Below are 23,352 nucleotides of genomic sequence, written 5' to 3'. Positions count from 1 at the left end.
TACGCCCAGCGTAGGCTGGGTTACGCCCAGCGTAATAGAGTAAATGATCGCGGGTGCAAGGACGCGTACGCCCAACGTACTAGAAGTACGCCCAACGTACGCTCAGAGTCATTAAACCCTAATTTTAGGGCCAGCCACTATATAAAGAACATAAAGGATCAACCCCAGCCTCCTTATCTTTTCCCTTATCCTCAGAAAAACCCTAGGTAGCCGTTCCACCTCCATTGTTAGGTGTGTTTGGCTTTGTGGAGCTTAGTTTGGCAAAGAAAAGCTTAGAGGAAGAAAGAAGAGGTTGGCAAAGAAGTAACCTTGGTGGCTGGAGCTTGTAGATCTGAGATAGCATCACCTTTTGCAACTATTTAAAGGTATAAAGCTTCTTGCTTGACATCTATTTTGTGTAGATCTAAGTGTTGTGAAGTTTTGACACCATTTTTGTCCCAAAAATCCCCAATATGATGCATGATGTGTTTTGGCTAAGTTAAGTTGTCCTTTCAGACCATAGGATATGTCTGGAGTGAGAAAAATGAGGTCCCAATGGCTTTGGTTGTCCCACGTGTGAAGTAAGAAGGTCTTAATGGGTTAATACCTTGAGTTAAGAGCTTTATGGACGTCAAACAGGATAAAGTTTGAGACTTTATGAGTCCTAGACCCTTTTTGTCACTAGATCTGGCATATGGGCTTAAATGCTTAAACTATTAAGCACATGGAAGTATTTTGGTGCAGACGCGCGTACGCCCCGCGTACCAGAGGAGTACGCCCAGCGTACGCCCTCTGTTGGGTTTTCGAATTTGGGCCGTGAAGTATTGGGTTGTTTATGGGCTAGCTGGGCTTGGGCCGTGACTGAACAGTATAGATGGAGTGATTTGGGCCCAATAATTATTATGGACCTTGGATCTAGGCCCGATTAGAAAGATGGGCCCAATTTAGTAAATTGGGCCAATATTGGGCTTTGCATAAGGACTTGGTTTTGGGACTTGGCTCAATAAAAGGAAAATGGATTTAAGGAGTGGTGTGGGCACTTGGCTTAGAAAGTCATGTTGGATTCTAACTTGGTGATTATCATGTGATAGTTGGAAGTTCCGGTGAGTCAGCGGTCAGAGATTTGTAGGATTTCAGCAGTTGCAAGGTGAGTTATCCTCACTATACCCAGGGTCTAAGGCACCAAGGCCGACCCTTTGAATTGTTATTTGAGTAATTGTTGTTGTGATATGTTAGTTTGGTATTCTGCTAGAATGGATGATTATATGCTAGTATGGCTGGTTAGATTGGCATCCTGGTAGACTGGATGTGGCTATGCTTAGCGACCTGTAGTTGGTCGGACTGTCTGTATGTTGGTAGGAGATTACCTGTGATATGTGCGCATATTTGAGCAGTTGTAGAGGGTATTCCATCCCGGTAGGATGATAGGGCCCTAGTACATAGTTTATATGGACTAATATGTGATTATCTGGTAAGTGCACATGTTTGTTAGTATGTGGGCATTCCAACCCGATGGTTGTGGGCCAGGAGTATTCCATCCAGGTAGGATGATTGGACTCACAGTATGTTGGCATTCCAACCCGATGGTTGTGGGCCAGGAGTATTCCATCCCAGTAGGATGATTGGACTCATAGTAGGTGGGCATTCCAACCCGATGGTTGTGGGCCAGGAGTATTCCATCCCGATAGGATGATTGGACTCATAGTAGGTGGGCATTCCAACCCGATGGTTGTGGGCCGAGAGTATGCCATCCTAGTAGGATGATTGGACTCGTGGTATGTTGGTATTCCAACCCGACGGTTGAGGGCCGGGGGTATTCCAACCTGATGGTTGACCGGACCCATTGTATGCTGTTTATTGCTGTATGTGTATGGTTATGTGTGTATGGGTATTTTGGGGGAACTCACTAAGCTTTCGAGCTTACGGTTTCAGTTTATTGTTTCAGGTACCTCAGGTGATCGTGGCAAGGCAAAGGCGTGATCGTACCGCTCCTCATATTTCACCGCTCCTCATATTTCATGATTTTGTGATTGGGTTATGGGGATACTCTGATGTTTGAAACTATTTTGAAAACAAGTTGTATTAACTTAATGATTTTTGGAATGGATTAAAATGTGTTAAATTGGCTTAAATTTTATGGATGTTACAAGTTGGTATCAGAGCCTTGGTTTGAGTGAATTGGAGGAACATTCGTGTGACTCCAGTCTCAAATCAAGGAAAGATTTTTAAAATGGTTTTCAAAATAAGTAAAGGAGGATGCAGAGGGTACGATCAGCCGGAGCCAGTAAGTAGACCCCAAAATACCATACAAGTTATTTGATATTGTGATATGTTAGAACATCATGCTAGTACTAGGCTAGGGATCTTCAGGAATTTTAGGATAGAATTTCCTGATTATGTGATGCCTGCTAGCCAAGGGTTTCCTTATGTGAGATATTCAGTATTCCTCTAGGAGTGAGGATTGAGCGCTTGCTATGTGTGTATATGTCTAGGGCGTTGTGGTGATACTTGAGACAAATATGGGTAGGTGTGGAAGGTAGTATGGGCCCGTACTACTGAAAGCACATGACCCATACGCGTATCAAGGAAGTCACACCCCCCTGGGGTGTTGATTAGCAGTTAGTGTTGTATTAATGTCTAAGTCCATAACTATAATTGGTAAGACTTGACCCGACCCGACATGGTCCATTTGGGTTGCATGGCATCATGCATTTGGATAGACTATAATGAGAGAAATAACACTTAAGGTTGGTTAATATATTATAAGTTCTAATATATTAATAAGGTTATTTAATTAGTATTGATCAAGAATTAATTTGGAATTAATTAAGTGATCAAAAGGAGACTAATTAAATATATGGGTTGATTGTGTAAATCATTCATTCTTATATATGTGGGCTTGTGATCCAAGATTCCTTATGTTGGACTAAGTCCATGGGGTGACCCATGGATACTCCATGGAGGTTAAAATCCATGGAGCGTAAGGAATGGGTAAAGTTATGAGTTACATGGTGTAACCCTAATAGCCACCATATAAAAGAATCTCATGGCTCAAGAAATCGTGCACTAATGTGTGAGTGTGAGGGCTAGACGATTTCAAGGAGTGTTCAAGTTTCTCTCAAGTTATTCCAAGTGTATTTGGTGTTGTGTGAACCATTTGAGGTGTCACACTTGGGGCACTAGGCACTCAAGCTTCATGAAGACATTCTACATCAAAGAGGTATGTATTCTATCTTGTTATATTTATTATTTTGTATGCTAGATTAGGATAATACCTTGGATGTTCATAATTGTATGTATAATAGAGAAAACATTGATCCAAGGTATTTAGGGTTGCATGTACACTTAGGAGTGTTAGAATGCTCATAACCCAACAGTTAGTTCCCAAGCTGTTATGAGGTGTATATGAGGATCTTATTGGTGTGCTGCAGTATGGCGATTACGAGACGCTTCGGGGCAGGATCCGGTTCAGGATCAGGATTAGGAGAGGGTGATCAAGATGGATCTGTACCACCCGAGGTCATTGGTCAAATGAGGACGGATGAGTTGGATGCTAGGATTCGTGATATCCTACATGATGAGGTTGTTGCCATGTTCCGAGCTGAGTTGTCGGAGTTGTTTGGGTCGATCAAGACCGCCATGGTTGAGTACTTCGATGAGCGCTATGCAACTCTTACAGAGACGGCAGCCGCAGCAGCCGCAGCGGCTGTAGCAGCGGTAGGAGGAGGAGCCGGTCGGGGCTTTCAGTATCGGGACTTCGATAATACGAAGCCCCTTACTTTCGATGGGGTTCAGGATCTGATCGTTGCTATGAGATGGTTGTCAGACGTGGAGGGATGTTTCTTCACGTGTTCATGCCCAGCTGATCTGAGGGTGAGGTGTGCTCTGAACCTGTTGAGGCTCGGGGCAAAGGATTGGTGGAGGTTGACTACGGGATTATATTCGGATGCGCAGCGGGCTGCGGTTACTTGGGATCAGTTCCGAGACATGTTCAGTACTCGTTATGTTCCGCGAGTTGAGCGGGAGAGATTGGCTCAGGAGTTTTTGGAGTTGAAGCAGGATTCTGAGTCGGTGACGGAGATCACCAGGATGTTTACGGAAAGGGCGACGTTTTGCCCCGAGTTTGCTTCGGAGAAGGCTCAGATGACTCGGTATCTAAGCATGCTCAAGACAGATATTCGACAGTTCGTGTCTACGCAGAGATGTGATACTTTGTTGGAGTTGCAGGAGGCCGCCAGGCGGCGCGAGTTAGAGATTGAGCTCCAGTTGAGAGAGCAGAGACAGGCCCCGGTGCAGTCGCAGCCTGCGCCGAAACGGTTGAGGGCCGCTGATTATCGACAGGGAGGTTAGAGGAGTCGCACTTGTGGGAAGTGCGGCAAGGTGCATGAGGGAAGTTGTCGTTCTTCTTCTGGATGCCACAAGTGTGGCAAGGAGGGCCACATAGCCAGGGATTGCAGGCAGCAGGCTCCAACTGCCGGAGTTCGACTTTGTTATCATTGTGATCAGGTGGGCCATATGAAGGCCCGGTGTCCTCTACTGGCTGCCAGGCCAATGCAGGCCCCAGCACCAGCCACTTTGAGACTTACTGACGGGGGTCAGGGTCGAGCAGAGCCTCCAAAGGCTCCAGGGCATGCCTATCAGCTTGTGACCGAGGAGGTCGGGACAGCGCCAGAGATGACAGCCGGTATGTCTTTTCTTTTATATCTTGATCATGTTATTATTATGGAATTGTTTGTTTCCTGCATGAGTTATTAGAGTATAGTAGATGCTTTTGAGAAGTTATTATTGAGAGATTATAGAGGGGTAGTATCCAGTGATGCATTCAAGAGAAGGAGAGGTCATGATTCAGGGATCCGGGATCATCAGCAGGAACTCGGATTCCTTGAAGTTCTTTGTCTCGGATTGGGGCGATTGAGTCGCGTACCAGCTTCGCCGACGGTAGACAATAGTTAGTGCTCTAAGTGGGGGAGAATTGGAAATTCTCGGATGGGGCGTTGTTTTGAAAGATGTCGCCTGATGCAGTTTGGATGTCGGTTCGGGAGTGGTGCGATGAGGCGGTCCAGTTATGGTAAGAACCCTGCTTGTATTGTGGATCTTTGAGCGAGCAGTGGGGATACTGCTATGTTATAGCAATCAGTGGGATTGTTCCCAATTGTCGAAAATGATGAGAGGCATGCGGAAGACTCTTTATGGATTGTAAGTTATACAATCAGTTTCTGAGTATATATACGTGTTATGGGATTGCGACGTGCTCCACAAGTGGATGATGTAGAGTGAGGTTTTGACATTTCGGCACCGACTGATGATGCGATGTCATGGTTTAGGTCTCCTTGGAGGAGGAGAAGGTGAGTAGCTCCAGATTGGAGATTTGGACAGAAGAGCGAGAGATAGCGGAGTCGGTAGACTCGGGAGCAGTCTAGACCAGTGCTGAGGACCGTGTGAGGATATTTCAGTCGTAGGTTGTAGACCTAGAGATCGCGATAGTAATGTTCCCTGTCGTGGTACGTTTGGAGTAAACGTGATGACGGGATTTGGGTGAGTTACACTCGGTTGAGTCGAATCAGAGTAGTTTTGAGGAAGCTGCAAGGTTGGATCCTTGGGCTTCAAGTATGATTATAGACTTGGGGTATGTGTGTAGTGGTATGCAAATCTAGGGTATTCCATCATGAGGATGACTGGACCCTATGAGTGATTGGACCTGATGTCTTTGGTATTCCAACCCGAGGGTTGATTGGGCCAAACATGTGTAGGGATACGACGGTATTCCATCCTAGGGATGAGCGGACCCGTCGTAGGCATGTCTGGTATTCCAGCCCGAGGCTGATTGGGCCAGGTGTGAGTGTTGGTTTATGTGAGGGTATTGTTGTATGTACGTTTGAGTATGAGTTGAAAGAGAGGAAGTGTTGTCGGCAGCAGATTATGACCCGTGGTTCTGTTTCCGGGTCAGAAAGTCAAGTTCCCAGGGTTGAGTAGTCCTTTTTATAGCAATGGGAAGAGGCCAGGTGATAGTTAGTTTGGGCGGCCTGTCAGGAAGACAGATCCAATCTAACTTTCCAAGTAAAGGGCATTCCGGAGAGGTAGGTATTTGATACTGCTTGAGAATGAGTATGTATCTCTTCGAGTTGGAGTTCCAGTGGGGTCAGCCTCCCTTGGTGGTTGTCACGCGTTAGGGGCGTGAATGTGCCTTTCGGGAATTTGAGTAGCCAGAATTGACAATTGGTGATTTCGAGGGCGAAATTAGATTTAAGTAGGGGAGAGTTGTAACGCCCCGTTCTAAAAGTATTTATTTATGAATTTCCGAGATCAAGAGTAAGGGCGTTTCGGTCTTTTGTGGGCAATGGGTTTCATTCGAGAAGGTTTCGGACCGGGGTGTGTTGCTAGAAGCGTAGGGCTTCTCGCCACCTTTGCGTGGATATAAAGTTCGTCGGGAACGGATTTAGAATAAAGGAGTTATGACATTTTAAGGAAAGTGACATTTACGGCCCTTAATGGAAAAAGTTGTCGAGGTAGGCCATGCATGCAATTGGGACACGCGTGGGTACGCCCAGCGTTGGCTGGGTTACGCCCAGCGTAATAGAGTAAATGATCGCGGGTGCAAGGACGCGTACGCCCAGCGTACTAGAAGTACGCCCAGCGTACGCTCAGAGTCATTAAACCCTAATTTTAGGGCCAACCACTATATAAAGAACATAAAGGATCAACCCCAGCCTCCTTATCTGTTCCCTTATCCTCAGAAAAACCCTAGGTAGCCGTTCCACCTCCATTGTTGGGTGTGTTTGGCTTTGTGGAGCTTAGTTTGGCAAAGAAAAGCTTAGAGGAAGAAAGAAGAGGTTGGCAAAGAAGGAACCTTGGTGGCTGGAGCTTGTAGATCTGAGATAGCATCACCTTTTGCAACTATTTAAAGGTATAAAGCTTCTTGCTTGACATCTATTTTGTGTAGATCTAAGTGTTGTGAAGTTTTGACACCATTCTTGTCCCAAAAATCCCCAATATGATGCATGATGTGTTTTGGTTAAGTTAAGTTGTCCTTTCAGACCATAAGAGAGGTCTGGAGTGAGAAAAATGAGGTCCCAATGGCTTTGGTTGTCCCATGTGTGAAGTAGGAAGGTCTTAATGGGTTAAGACCTTGAGTTAAGACATTTATGGACGTCAAACAGGATAAAGTTTGAGACTTTATGAGTCCTAGACCCTTTTTGTCACTAGATCTGGCATATGGGCTTAAGTGCTTAAGCCATTAAGCACATGGAAGGATTTTGGTGCAGACGCGCGTACGCCCCGCGTACCAGAGGAGTACGCCCAACGTACGTCCTCTGTTGGGTTTTCGAATTTGGGCCGTGAAGTATTGGGCTGTTTATGGGCTAGCTGGGCTTGGGCCGTGACTGAACAGTATAGATGGAGTGATTTGGGCCCAATAATTATTATGGACCTTGGATCTAGGCCCGATTAGAAAGATGGGCCCAATTTAGTAAATTGGGCCAATATTGGGCTTTGCATAAGGACTTGGTTTTGGGACTTGGCTCAATAAAAGGAAAATGGATTTAAGGAGTGGTGTGGGCACTTGGCTTAGAAAGTCATGTTGGATTCTAACTTGGTGATTATCATGTGATAGTTGGAAGTTCCGGTGAGTCAGCGGTCAGAGATTTGCAGGATTTCAGCAGTTACAAGGTGAGTTATCCTCACTATACCCAGGGTCTAAGGCACCAAGGCCGACCCTTTGAATTGTTATTTGAGTAATTGCTGTTGTGATATGTTAGCTTGGTATTCTGCTAGAATGGATGATTATATGCTAGTATGGCTGGTTAGATCGGCATCCTGGTAGACTGGATGTGGCTATGCTTAGTGACCTGTAGTTGGTCGGACTGTCTGTATGCTGGTAGGAGATTACCTGTGATATGTGCGCATATTTGAGCAGTTGTAGAGGGTATTCCATCCCGGTAGGATGATAGGGCCCTAGTACGTAGTTTATGTGGACTAATATGTGATTATCTGGTAAGTGCACATGTTTGTTAGTATGTGGGCATTCCAACCCGATGGTTGTGGGCCAGGAGTATTCCATCCAGGTAGGATGATTGGACTCACAGTATGTTGGCATTCCAACCCGATGGTTGTGGGCCAGGAGTATTCCATCCCGGTAGGATGATTGGACTCATAGTAGGTGGGCATTCCAACCCGATGGTTGTGGGCCAGGAGTATTCCATCCCGATAGGATGATTGGACTCATAATAGGTGGGCATTCCAACCCGATGGTTGTGGGCCGAGAGTATGCCATCCTGGTAGGATGATTGGACTCGTGGTATGTTGGTATTCCAACCCGACGGTTGAGGGCCAGGGGTATTCCAACCTGATGGTTGACCGGACCCATTGTATGTTGTTTATTGCTGTATGTGTATGGTTATGTGTATGGGTATTTTGGGGGAACTCACTAAGCTTTCGAGCTTACGGTTTCAGTTTATTGTTTCAGGTACCTCAGGTGATCGTGACAAGGCAAAGGCGTGATCGTACCGCTCCTCATATTTCATGATTTTGTGATTGGGTTCTGGGGATACTCTGATGTTTGAAACTGTTTTGAAAACAAGTTGTATTAACTTAATGGTTTTTGGAATGGATTAAAATGTTTTAAATTGGCTTAAATTTTATGGATGTTACATGTCAACCAGCAGCCAGAGAATTATCCGCGGGACTTCAGCAGTGCGAAGTGAGTTTCCTCCTGGATTGAACAGTTCTAAGGCACCAATGTCGGCTTGTGTAGTTTATATGTTCTTGATAGGAACAAGAAGTGTGGGCGCGACCCGTATCTCATCATTACTTGAGTGTGGTTATTGATATGTTGGTAGGGTTGTGTACTTGTTGTCTGTGTGATACCTGTATGTGTTTGTTTATGTATGTGAGTGTGGACGGGGCCTGTATCTAATTATTATTTGAGTGTGGGTGGGGCTCGTATCTCATGATTAGCTGAGTGTGGGCGGGGCCCGTATGTCATGATTAGCTGAGTGTGGGCGGGGACCATATCTCATGATTAACTGAGTGTGGGCGGGGCCCTATCTCATAGTCAACGGAGTGTTGGCGGGGCCCGTATCTCATAGTTAGCAGAGTGTAGGCGGGGCCCGTATCTCTTAGTAGCATGATTATGTGTATGGTATGTGGTAGTTTGGGGAGACTCACTAAGCTTCGTGCTTACAGTTTTCAGTTTTGGTTTCAGGTACTTCTGGTAGCAAGGGGAAGAGCTGGGGATGATTGCAGTGCACACACCATTTGTTTAGTCTGAGATGTTTTCACTCTGATATATGTTGATATGAGTTTTGATGAGATACCCGATTTGATACTATGACTTATGTTTTGTTATGAAATGAGTTGGATAATTATGGTTATTTAATAATTAAAAATGAAAATTTTAGACTGTATTTTTGGGATGTTTCATCGGTGCGCAAGGCGTTCCTCGGAAGAGCGCAGTGCGTTCCGGTGCGCAGGGAATACAAGCCTATGCAGCGCGTATGAGGGGGGTACATGTCCAAGATCTACTGGGGTGACATGGACAATCCGAGGCCAAGGCTTGTGAGTACGCGGGGCGCTCCGGCTTCCTATGCGGGGCATTCCCTGAGCAGCTTCGCATTTCACACTCCCGACTTCTAAAATCTGTAACTTTCGCATACGAGGTCCATTTTCGACAATCTTTATATCCACGCGTAGGTAGATACGTACTCTACAACTTTCGTTTAGACTCCATCGGCTAATTTTGAATTTATTTTTAAAGTTATATTTTAACAGGCCGGGACAAGAAAAGTCTGTTAAAAATTAATAACTTTGTCATCCAATGTTCGTTTTCGTCTGTATTTTCATCGTCGAGCTCCTATTAATGAGATCTTCGATTCTTGTTTAGATTGTGTCGGCTAAAAATCGTTCGATCTAATATTCGAACTCCAGGCTACATAATGTTATGCCAAATCTTAGAAAAATCATAACTTCCTCATACGAAGTCAGATTTGGACGTTCTTTTTATGCACGCTCTCGGTTTAACGTATACTATGACTTTCTTTTAGATCACTAAGGCTAAAAAGTACTTTATCATAAACTCACTTTTTACGTCACACAACATCGTTTTGGTTTTGTCGCGAAAATTCGACAGGTCATAACTTCTTCGTTATACCTTGGATTTCAGCATTCTTTATATCTACAGAATCTTTGTCACGACCACTACAACTTTCTTCATAGATATTGGATTTATCTATTATTTTATTTTTGATGCTTATTTTTATTCTTAACTTATTATATTTTATAAATAAGTATAATGCACATAAAATCACATAATTCATATAATGTTCAAGTAATTCCTCTTTATTACTTCAAAATAGGTTACAATTGTTGACCCTAACTATTACATTATCACAGTAATGCTTAGTTTAAAAACATGGGTGATGCACAAATACAGCTTGAAACCATGAGTCCACATCATAAACCCAAAACCAAACAATTTCATTACCTCGATTTTCAAAGAGGCGGAAACCCTAAATTGTGAAATTGAGAAAACCAAAAACGAAAGAAGGGGTAGCAGTACCTGACTAATTAAATGTTTGTTGAACCCAAAATTATGCCATAAGGTTTGATTTTTTTATCAATAGCTTTTGGATGGGATGGTGACGGAACCCTAGGTATACTATTAACTTTGAACATACCTTAACACTTCGAAAATCAAAAAGATGGAGATGCTGCAATTAGTGGTGGATCATCGTCTTCTTCTCCACTGATGTGGATGTAGTTTTTTTTTGTCTAGTTTTAAGTCGAATTAGGAGGTGATAGCTTCATTTTATTTACTTCTTTTCATAGTTTATTTTAGCACATTTCATTCACATTTTAGTTAATTTCCATGCATATTTTCCTTTTTGTTATTTTATGACCATTTCGAGTACTTTCTAGTTTCCTGAGCATAATTGCAGATTTTTTGGAGACTAGCGGAGCGGAATCTTTGGGAGGCAATTGGACTTGGAGGACAATGAGTATTTTGGGCTTGATGGATATGGAGGTGATTCATGGAGTGGGCTTGTCAATTACTTGAAGGCTTGGAAGAATTGAACTTTAAATTTGCAAGGTGCGGGAGAATTTTCGAGTGTGCGGAGATCAATGATCGAGCGTTTGCGGAAGCTATGAGTGATTTGGAGAAGGCAAATTGGGCTCAAATTGAATACATCTTGAAGAAAAATAGGCTAGAAACTGATCGGGTTCAAACTGGGCCAATGGTTAAGCTGTGGAGGCCCAAGACTTGAAGAAAGCCAAAAGACCCGTCACACTCACGCGGCCCGCGTAAGGTTTCCACGTGACTCGCGTGGATTCCTGCAGGGGCATTTTCGGGATTTTGTTTGGAGCTCTATATTGGGAAGGTTGGTGTGCCACTTTAGCCTTATCTTGGATATCCAATTTTGGGACATTCTCTATGGCGTTTGGAAGACTTTTGAAGGCCAAGAACACCTCAAGAACATCATCTTTTCACCTCTTGATTCTTGTTAAATGTTTGGTACAATCTTCTCTAACTTTGTTTTCTTGAGTTTAGCCATGCTTGGCTAGACAAATCTTGGTTGACTTTGGTGAAATGCTTTGACTATTTGTTGAATGTTGAAGACTCCATGAACTTGTGTTTGAATCTTTATGAAAATGTTTTGTATTTTAACATCTTATCATTACTTGTATGTTTTTATTCATGAGTTTAAATGTGTTTGTGGTGATTAGTTGTCTGATTTCTTGATTAAGTAAAGGATTTTCAAATTAGCAAGCAACAAGTGATTTTTATGTTAGTTTTACTTCACACAATCATAAAAACATTTTCTCCAACATGGTAGTGGAAGCTTTTGACTCCTCTTGGACTTGGTGACTTTTTAGTTCTTAATGCTAGTTGACTTTCAGTAATTACATGCTTAATGGAAATTGTGACTTTGACTATGGAAATTGTTATGAGCTTCTCTAACCATTTCAAAAGCTAAGAAAAATCTAGGTAATCTCAAGCTTCTTGGATTACTATAGCCAAATTAAGGGTTTAAAACAAGTATTTGTAACATCCTTAAAAAAATACGGTCCGAAAATTTCATTTTTAAATCATTATTGAAAGCCATAATCATCCACCATTTCATTCATAAACAAAACTGTTATACCAATCAGAGTATAATCTCAAAACATATTCTTTTTATCAGAGTAAAACATCCCAGACTAACAAACTATGGTGTGTGCCATGCGATCACCCCAACTCCTCCCTCCGCTACCGGAAGTACCTGAGACCAAAACTGAAAATTGTAAGCACGAAGCTTAGTGAGTTCCCCAATCTACCACATACCATACAATAACACGCATAACACATACTGGGCCTTGTCCACTGCATCGGTCCCCGCCCGACATCGGACTGAAGTCCATAATAACTTGGGCCCTGCCCACTGCATCGGGCCCTGCCCGGCATCGGACCGAAGTCCGGAATAACTGGGGCCCCACCTATTGCATCGGGCCCCGCCCGGCATCGGACCGAAGTCCGAAATAACTGAACATAACATAAACATGAACATATAACATAATCACATATCCTGCATCGGGCTTGCCCAACATCGGACCGGAGTCCGGAACATATAACACATATGCTAAACCTACTCTACTGTATTCCTGTACTAAGGCCTCGCCTATCTTGGGCCCCGACCCTGTCCTACTACTGATGAGTCATGGAACCCCGTCCACACTCCTGCTGATAGTGAGATACGGGCCCCCACCCACACTCACCTCCCTCCTAGCTCGGGCTTCGCCCATACTCTGCTGCTAATGAAATACAGAATCCCGTCCGTACTTGGCTAGTGATGAGATACGGGACTTCGCCCAAACTCACCTCCCTACCAGGCACACACAAGTATCACAAAGACAACAAGTATAACTACACATACTGTGACATCCCCTAATTTCTCGGCCAGAAAAGACCGATTTAATTTATGCTTTTTAAAATAAAATCAGAGAAATCTTTTTAAAAGATGTTGCGGAATTGGTCCCCAAAACAAAATATGATAAAAGTTTGTCAAAACCTTTCTTTAAGAAATGTATAGTTTCATTTCATATCAAAACCTCGGGATGTCATGTTCCGATACAGATCAAAAGCATAAACAAGACATTATAAGCCTTTTAACAGTTATTTACAACTACTGGCCTATAATCCAAAAGTCTCCCATCGTCCTCCGACTATGCTCGGGGTCCACTACCTGTAACATAAAAAGCTGAGTGGATCAGGCTTGGGATCCTGGTGAGCATATAGGGTTTTCAACCCACAATAATAATAAACTTATTAAGTTCATCAATCAACAATAACCCTGATTACCCGTTCCCGTTATCCTCACTTTACGTCCCTAAACACTTATCACAAGGGACCTAGCCTAAAGAATATCATCGGGATGGACACTACTGCTAAGGGGTTTCCTCAGCCATACATGTCCTAAAGGCAACCATGAGGGGGATGGAGTATAGCGAATGAACACCCAAGTTCATTAACACCTACAGGTTGCGGGCCTGCCAGCGTTCCACTAGACTGTCTAGAAAAGTCCGTGGTCGTCATCCAAACTCCGCTAGATGACTGGATCACAATCACATCGAGGCCTCTCATCATTTTATTTCATCACACATCAACGATCTACACATGTTTTACCCAACATATTTGTAGATAAAAATACATATATAGTTTAAAACTTGTATAAAACATCAATTCAACAGTCACCTCAATTAAACAATTAATATAATTACACGTACTACGTATTTTATAGAAAATACTTCATATCTAGGTGTAAGATGAAGGTGACTATACACTCACTTGATTTACTGAAAATCGGGCAACAATTCGTTTCCTAAAACGTTCGTTTCTAATAAAATCGGGAGTTTTATTGAGAAACCGGGCTCTATGAGGGTCGGGCTTTGAAACCGAAAAGATAAATTTTCCGGACTTCTCGGGCACTTCGTGGCGTATTCCGGGGGTTATAATCGATACCGGGGCTTTGAGGGATGTTAATATGAAAGAAATATGAAGAAAGGGGTAAAAGATGGCAAATTTCCAAATGTATCCGAGAAGGCTCGCAAGCCTTCTATTTATAGGAGGTCCGAAGTCGGCTTAGAAGAGAGGATTCAGCAGCGAGGACACGTGGCAGCAGTTGGGCGAAGGAGCGCAGGTGGATCTGCGCATGCGAGGGGCTCGGTGTCGCCTCCTGATTGGACCGAGGTCTAGTCTGAGGCTTCGGACGTGGCACCATATGCGAGACTCGAACACACCATAAGGGACACGCGTCGGACTCCTAGTGGACCACTTCGGATGGCTCTCCGGTTCGGATGACTCAGCAAAATTTCGAACACGTGGCACTATTTAAGCGAGGGTGAGGTGGCTGAAGTCCACGTATGCGAAATTCCTCGGTTTTGGCAATTTTTCTCGATTTTCGCGCCAAAACTTCTAAAATCCATAACTTTCGCATACGAGCTCCGTTTTGGACGTTCTTTATATGCACGCGTAGGTAAAATTACGCTCTACAACTTTCGATTAGACTTCGTCAGCTAATTTTGAATTAATTTTTATATTATTATTTTTAACAGACCGGGACAGGAAATCCGTTAAAAATTCATAACTTCTTCATCCGACGTCCGTTTTCGTCTGTCTTTTTACCGTTGTGCTACTATTGACGAGACCTTCGATTCTTGTTTAGGTCGTGTCGGCTAAAAATCACTCGATCTAAAATTCGAGTTTTTAGCTGTCTACTACTAAGCTGAAACTTCGAAAAATCATAACTTCCTCATACGAAGTCAGATTTGGGCGTTCTTTTTATACCTACTCTCGGTTTAACGAACACTATGACTTTGGTTTAGATCACTAAGGCCAAAAAGTAGTTTATCAAAAACTCACTTTTTACGACATTCAGCACCGTGCCGGTTTTGTCGCGAAACTTCGACAGGTCATAACTTCTTCGTTATAACTCGGATTTCGGTATTCTTTATATATCCGTAATCCTTGTCACGCCCACTACAAGTTTCTTAATAGATATCGGCTTTATCTAATATTTATTTTTGACGGTCGTTTTTTATTCTTAATTAATTAAACCCTAATAATTAAGCATAAAACACATAATTCACATAATATTCACATAATTCCTTTTCATTTCTTCAAAATGAGTTAAAAAGGTTAACCTAGACTATAATGTCAATATTAATGCCTAGTTTAGAAACACGGGCATTACACATACACTACTGCCTCGGGTACCACCCGACACGGGACCGAAATCCGGAACATATAAACTGCATCGGGCTAACCCCGGTAGCGGATCTAAATCCGAAACATGTCACAATGAGTGCCTAGGGCTAACCCCCGGGTCTTACTACTATACATAAACATAAACATAATGGGTCGGCATTGTGGTCGTAGACCTATGCATACAGTGAGGAGACTCACCTTGCCCTGCTGAAGACCTGCTGATACTCTTATGGCTGCTAGCTGGTAATCCCCCGGACTGCTGATCCTTCGACTCCCCGAACTATCAATACCCCAAAATAACACTTAGACCACAACACCCTTGGAGGTCAATTCAGGTCAAACTTGGTCAAAGTCAAAGTCAACGACCAATGGTCAAAGTCAACACTCCAAGTTGACTCAACTCGCCGAGTGGCTCATTCAACTCGTCGAGTACAAAACCCAGAACACTGAAATCCTGAACCCACTTGCTGAGTCAGCCCCTGACTCGCCGAGTTCCCTGGATAAACAGACTCGCAGTTCATCAAATCAACTCGTCGAGTCAACTCGCAAACTCGCCGAGTTCTAGCTTGAACAGAAACGAGACAATACACTTCGACTCGTTGAGTCCCTACTTGGACTCGCCGAGTCCCTTAGTCTGAATGAGCCATCTTAACAGTTTAATCCCCATACACTTCATATCTAAACCCCAAACTGCGTCTACATGTTGGAAATTATCTCATGAGCGTAAAGTTTCCAACTTTACCCACTCCTAATCCTTCTTAATGGGTTTAGACAAAACCCTAGCTCATTAAGACATAACTCCATGATCCAAAACCCTTATTACTCCAAACCAAAACAGGGAAATCAAGATCTAGGCTCTAGGCATCCAATAACCACGTAAAGTCCTGGACTTTACTTCCTTGCATGGCCTTTAGGGCTCCAAAAGGCCATGATAATCTCTTTAAGCTTGCATGGGACATCCTAATGGCATAAAGCTTGCACCTTTATGCCTTAGCCACACTTAGGGGCTCCAGATCTGAATGGATCTAAGCTTGGGACGTCCTTGCCCCCATAGATCTAGCTTTTGAACCAAAACTCAAACAAAAGGGACATGAGGAGATCTAAGAGGTTGATGAGCAAGGTTAGGACTTGATTACCAGAAAGTGATGAGATTGAGAAGCTATTTCTGGATCTACAATCCTCTTCTTGATTCCTCCAAGATTTTCTCATTCTTCAAGCTTCCAAGTAGACCAAACACACTCCAAAAATGGCTCACAATCACAAGAAAGGCACTAGGGTTTCGTTCTGGACTCGAGAGAGCATTAAGGAGGCTGAGGGAATGAGAATATGATGCTTAAATAGGGCACCAAGTCCCGAAATTAGGGTTTCCCAACCTTGACCAGACTCGCCGAGTCGGCCAGTCCCCGGCGACATCCTTGTTTGCTGCTCCGGCGACTCCCCGACGACAATCACATAACATTCTGAATCAACTGATGATTCCTCATGGAGTAAATGACCAATTTACCCCCTGGTCAAAGTCAAAGTCTTGGTCAGAGTCAAACTTCCATGTTGACTCTACTCGCCGAGTCCTACTATGGACTCGCCGAGTTCCCTAATTCACAATTATCTAACTCGCGACTCGACTCGCCGAGTCAGGGCGTGGACTCGCAGAGTCCCTCCACTTCCAGATCCTTGTTCTAACTCACCGAGTCCTTTTCCACTTACTGATTCAACTCACAACTCTCAAATCGGGGAAAACAGGGGTTTACGCTCCGACTCGCCGAGTCCGATGAACGACTCGTCGAGTCCTATGCATGTCTTCACTATACAGTTGATTCTAATCGATTCCAGTGCATCCAATTCATAGATCTGAGCTTCTAGGGATAATATAACACGTAAAGTTGCCAACTTTACGTACATGCATAGAGGTATGAAGCTAAAACACCAAAATGAGCTAGAAATGGGAACCTAGGGTTTGGAACAAGGCCTTGCTTTGCATAAAGGCAGCTACTTTGAGCTCCTGGAGCTCAATGATGACCAGATCTATAGTCTCCATCCTAAGGAGATCTCAAATCTCGAGTTTGGACCTTGAATGTCCCAAAAGTGGCTAAACAAGCATATATGAAGATCTACTAGGAAAATGAACAAGGTAGAGACTTTATTACCAGGTGAAGTAGCAAATGGAAGCTAGCTTCTGGATCTCCTTCTTCTCCTTTGCACCTTCACTCTTTCCTTCACTTCTACCCTTCCAAGAATACACCAAAACACTCAAAATCAAGAAGGAATCACTCAAGCTCACCAATGGAGGCTAGGGTTTCGAGGGGGAACGCTCTATGGGTGCTGGAGGTTGGGATGAGGGCTATAAGGACGTTTAAATAGGGTACAAACCCTAAGGATTAGGGTTTCCTCCAGACTGGCCTACTCGTCGAGTCCAGGCGTTGACTCGCCGAGTAGATCACTTAAAACCCGCGTCCATCCTGGCATCTACTCGACGAGTTAGGGCTATTACTCGCCGAGTAGCTCTTTATAAAAGACATTTAATAAATTAAATACGTACCAGGAACTGGGCGTTACAATAACTCACATGAAAACACACACACACACATTTGTGTTATCACAGATGTGATGGTGGTGCGATGGTCGACGGAGAAGCAAATGTGATAGTGGTGTGATGATGGTTGTCGGGGATGCGGAGGAGAAACATAGGACGGGGATGTAAAGATCGTCTTTTTCAATTCAAGAAACGACTTGGAAGGAGGTAAGACATGGATGGGTGAAGCAAACTATTCAAAAGGGTTTCTGGAAAACATCATATGATTATGAACCACTTTTTGAAAAAAGACATTAATCAATTGTTTATAAAGATTCATTAGATTCCTTAGGAAGGGAGTATGTGTTGTGTGTGTATGTGTTCTTGTGTATGAGAGAGAGAGAGAGAGAGAGAGCCCTATTTTATTTTTTAATTATAAAAAATTTAACAATTTTTTTTTTAAAAAAAAAGAAAAAGAAATACATCAAGGAGTATTTTACTCTTTTCGGTTTTTCGAGGGATCAAAACCAAAAGCAAACTAGCGAAAAAAGCTTACTAATCCAAAAAAATCGAGGTTCGGACCAAAACCCTAAAAAAATATACATCACATGGACCATTTTTGCAGTTTTATCTATTTATATATAATGATATTTGAGTAAATTACATGAATCGTCCATCGTCCAGATGCCAAAAGGCACGTTCAGTCCTTATTTTTTAAAATTAACTCAGACCGTCCCTTAAAACTTAGAAAATTGCACGCTTAGTCCCTAACAATATAAAATGACTATACTGCCCTTTTCAAATTCTTTTTCAATTATTTTTAATGCTTCTGATTAGTTTAATTATTAAAAGTATTTTAATTTATTTGTTTATATTAATAATTTTTTTAGGAAAGATACACATAGGCCTAGTTTGTTTTTCTACAAAAGTACTTTTTGAGCACTTTTCCCTTCTGGCGGGTAGACGTTTCTCAAGTGTACGTCTTAATCCGCAAACAAGGAAAAAGACAAAAGACATCTAACCACTTCCAAAACAAACAACACCATACTCTCCCACCCCATTATAAATACTCTCACCCCTCTTTCTCCCATCTTCTCCATCACAAACCATCGGTTACCACCTCTCCACCGGTCACCATCTCTCCATCGGAAACCACCGTCCAACGCCGCAAACTACCACTTTCCTCTGTCGACTACCACAACCACAGGAAGCTATCGTTTCTCTCTTTCGCTCTCCCCTTCTCTCTTATAGACGACCAACATAATCACTGCATCTGTTAAAAGCCTAATCTCCGACGACCAACACCATCCTCTGATTTGTTAACGTCTTCGTTGAAGATTTAGACCACCACAAAGTAGAACCTGTATTTTGTCCTTCTCTTTACCTGATTTTGTACCTCTCTTCACCAGATCTATACAACTACCACCTCAGATCTAAGGTTTCGACGGATGAAGAACAGATGTATCGTTTTCAATGGGTAAAGAATAGATATGTTGGGTTCAATGGCGCTACGGTTTAAACGAACCTATGGTCTTCAAGTGGTGATGACGGTGCTAGGGTTTCAATTGAAGATCAGGAGACCAGAGGAAGAGAAACCGACGGTGGTGATGCTATTTCTGATGTGGCCCACATCTCTGGCAGATGTGGTACTCGTCGGACGTGAACAGAAAAATGGAAAGAGGTTTTGGTTCGGCGGTCAATAAGGTTTCCGGTGGTGGCTTTCAACAAGTCCGGTGGTGTTTCAATTTCCAATGGTGGTGCAGTCAGTTCCCGATAATGGTGGTGGTTAAATATTCTTCAACAAAAAAAAACGAGAAAGAGAGCAGTATATGAAATCATGAATATAAAAAACAAATTGAAAAGTAATTAAAATAATTTTTAATAATTAAAAGTAATCGAAAATATAAAAAATAAATGAAAAAATAAATTGAAAAGGGCATTATAGTCATTTCATTTCTCGAAAGAGATGAAGCGTGCAAATTTAAACTAACGAGGGATTTGACGTGCAACTTTTAACCAAACAAGGGACGACCCGAGTTAATTTTTGAAAATAGGGACTGAACGTGTCTTTTGATACCTGAACGATGGACGATTCGTGTAATTTTCTCATGATATTTTTAACATGACTTTATACTAAAAATAAAAATAAAAAAATAAATTCTGGGACCTTTAAGACAAATCACAAAAGTTCGTGGGATATTTTCCTATTTGTAAAGATTTGAAATTGTATAATTATATTGGAACCAATTGTATTTGCTGTAGTTTTCTTTATTTACCTGGCTAGGGAGAGAAGAAAGCAGCTAGAAAAAAATGGGGGAGGGTGACGCAGAAGTGGTGCAACAGCAAGTATGGAGCAGAGAAACAATGCCGAAGGTGATGAAGATTATAAGCACCAGACTCAGGCTTCCTCAGCGAGACCTCATCTCTCTTCTTCTCGTCTCCTCGTCTCTTTACCGTACTCTCGTGTCCTCCGCTTCCCTATGGCTGGTAGTTGTAATTTGTCTATCGGTTCCTTACTTCCAAAATCATGATTTGAGTAATAACCCTAATTATAGATTTCAAATTAGGTTATATTTATGTTGGGGTTTGTATGTGATCTTTTAAATTGGGCAGGTTCTTGATTTTCATGAGATGAAGAATGCTGGAGATCGACTTCTAGCTGCCCTTGCGCTGGTTTGTTCCAATTCCAATTCCAATTCCTCTTCTTCGAATTCGTTTATCTTCTTTGTTAGTGTTAGGGTAAAGTGGCTATCACTATGAAGTTATGATCATGAACAAGGTTTAGGTTTTCCAAGAATTGGAGTTTTACTCAATCTGTAGAAGCGTGTGCTTCTGTTCTCTCCCATTATGTGACTTTCTATGTATTGCAGACGAGATATCATCATGTCAAGCAGATAAACCTCGAGTTTGCACAAGATATCGAAGATAAACATCTGGACATTCTTAAGAACAAGGTAGAATACTGTTGAGGTTGTTGTTTTCTATATCTACAACCCAAATTCATACCATTGTTATTTGCAAATGAACACGAATGTTCAATTCTCAGTTTGCAGGTTCCCTTCAGCACCTGGAGCATTTAAATCTTAATGTCTGCCAAAAAATCTCTGACAAGGGAATTGAGGCTATAACTTCAGTCACTCCTTCTTTAAAGATATTCTCCATCTACTGGAATGTTAGGTACATAAATTTTCCCCTAATTTTCTTTTTTCTCACCATATCTCATATCTACCTTTCTTGATACTATTATTTGCTTCAGGGTTACAGATGTTGGCATATCACATCTGGTAAAGAACTGCAAGCATATTCTTGAGTTGAACTTAAGTGGTTGTAAGGTATATTACAGTTACAACTGATATAGATTTATTCCAGTTTTTTAATCTTATATATTTTTGATAGAAATGCAATTGATGTGGGATAACAGGGTATATCAGATAAAAGTTTGCAAATGGTTGGTGACAGCTATCAGCATCTGGAGTTGCTAGATATCACTAGGTATGTTATGTTGGTGAAGGCTTTTACTTGATTCTTGAAATAAAAAGTTTCAATCTTTATCATCTTAACAACTTTTATGAAAGCAAATATTAAACTTTTATGAACTCTTGATTATGTAGATGCATCAAGATAACAGATGGGGGTTTGCAACATATTATGGCCAAATGCTCTGGACTCAAGAGTCTAAATCTCTATGCTCTTTCAAGGTATCTATCTTTCATCAGTGAAAAAGACGTGAATGCCCTCCTCAGTTCTCACTCCCATATTTACTTATATATATATATATATATATATATATATATATATATATATATATATATATATTACTTCATACTGTGTTACTTCACTTACTTGATTTAATGATTTATCAAGACTTCATTTATTTTTTTTAGCTTCACAGATGAAGCTTATAAGAAACTTTCACTTTTGAGCAATCTTAGATTCTTAGATCTTTGTGGTGCTCAGGTATATTATATGATTCTTTTACTTTTTACCTATGATTCTCCACGAAAAAATAATTTATTTTTTTCATTTTTTTTACAAACAGAATATATCTGATGAAGGCCTTTTCTCTATAGCCAAATGCAAAAATATTCGTATCCTCAATTTGACATGGTAATCTATATTCTATATTTCCCATAATCACACAATATTTATAATATTTATTTTTATAATGTTTTTGTATTAAATATTTGTTAAAGGTGTGTACGTGTGACTGATGTGGGTGTCATAGCCATAGCCAAAGGTTGCACCTCTCTTGAATATCTTAGGTAAATCAACACACTTTGTGGTTATTTATTTTGGTATTTTTATTAATAGTAATAATAATTGAAAATATTGCATGCAGCTTATTTGGAATTGTGGGAGTTACTGATAAGAGTCTAGAAGTCCTCTCAGAATTCTGCTCAAACACAATCACAACACTTGATGTGAATGGATGTATTGGCATCAAGGTATCTTAAATCTTATTAATAGCAATGTACTTTTTGATTTGTCCCATTTTATATAGAAAGGGTAATGTTGGAAAAATGTTGATAATCTTCTAGAAGCGTAGCCGTGAAGAGCTTCTTCAGTTATTTCCATATCTAAGGTGCTTCAAGGTTCACAGTTAGTATATGACTGTAGTAAGTGTTTAATTCTACTTTATATTTACAATTGAGCTTTGATTCCCTTGTATTTTGTATATTTTGTGTTGGATTTATTTTTGTATACTGATATATAGTGAATCTGAACATCTTAGATCAATGCATCATATTATTCGTAATTGAATGATGAAAATAATATCTCAACTTCTTGAGAAGCAAATTCACAATAATCTTAAAAGGAGTCGTATAATCGTATTAGATATAAGAGGAAAAGAAAAATATTTTATTCAAATCTAATTTTAAATCTTCTAAAGTAAAGCCTTAATTAAACCTAGTGACTTTGAACTTTTTCATCTCTAAGATTTCATGGGCCACAGTTGTAAGCACAAACACAAGAATAATGGCCGAAAAAGCTAGAAAGTTCACAAAATCCATTGCCATTGTATTTTTCGAAACATTCTTTACGACAATCTGCAAGGATACAGTCATTTGGATTCAACACCTGAGCGCATCTTTTCTGACTATTCACCATTGAAACTCCGGCTGAAAATGAGAAAGAATAAGCGCATTACACCACAATATATATTCAAACTATAAAAGTTAAGTATTAAACAATATGTTTGTTATGAAGACACGAGATAACGAAGGAGACAAACCTGCAATAACTACAATGAAAAGCAACATGCAAAAGTAGGTGGACTTAGACATGGTTAAGAATATGGACAAAAGTAGGTGCAATTTCTGAATGTTTTGCTCTATGGATTAACCAAGTTCGTTTAAATAGAGGGGTTATGCGTTTTTTTTTTCTCTTTCTTTTTTACTTCTTAGAACAAAGAAACGGAAATACAATAAATGAAGCTAATTAATACAAAAAAAAAAAAAAAACTTCCAAAGGTAATAAAGAGTTTTTAAATTTGTCATATATTCGACGTTGAGCTCGGTAGTGCCTCTGTGGCATTGTCTCACACCGCGTCACATACTCGACATTTCTCTATCGTGCTCACCTCATCTCCCAACTACCAACTAACGACCAATTTTTATTTTATTTTATT

At 41.4% G+C, this 23,352-nt stretch overlaps 1 protein-coding gene across 2 annotated transcripts; it reads left to right on the top strand.

Annotated features, from left to right (window-relative positions):
- Positions 1–19,964: 19,964 nt before the first annotated feature.
- On the top strand, positions 19,965–22,479 carry LOC145138019 (RNI-like superfamily protein). Of its 2 annotated transcripts, none has more exons than XM_079072161.1 (12): positions 19,965–20,210; positions 20,337–20,396; positions 20,594–20,677; positions 20,770–20,900; positions 20,980–21,055; positions 21,145–21,215; positions 21,335–21,421; positions 21,608–21,680; positions 21,763–21,830; positions 21,917–21,985; positions 22,063–22,168; positions 22,262–22,479. In XM_079072161.1, the coding sequence occupies exons 1-12, from the start codon at positions 20,034–20,036 to the stop codon at positions 22,325–22,327; spliced, it is 1,068 nt and encodes a 355-aa protein (XP_078928287.1). In that variant the 5' UTR covers positions 19,965–20,033; the 3' UTR covers positions 22,328–22,479. The 2 variants fall into 2 exon arrangements, with proteins under 2 accessions (XP_078928287.1, XP_078928288.1); XM_079072162.1 differs by having other exon boundaries at positions 20,149–20,259.
- Positions 22,480–23,352: the final 873 nt, after the last annotated feature.

This window comes from Lactuca virosa, chromosome 9 (genome assembly GCF_052849685.1).
Source record: "Lactuca virosa cultivar CGN04683 chromosome 9, Lactuca_virosa_CGN04683_v6, whole genome shotgun sequence".
In the NCBI taxonomy this organism is placed as follows: domain Eukaryota; kingdom Viridiplantae; phylum Streptophyta; class Magnoliopsida; order Asterales; family Asteraceae; genus Lactuca; species Lactuca virosa.
The sequence above is the reverse complement of the archived record's forward strand: the minus strand, read 5'-3'. Positions and strand labels throughout refer to the sequence as shown.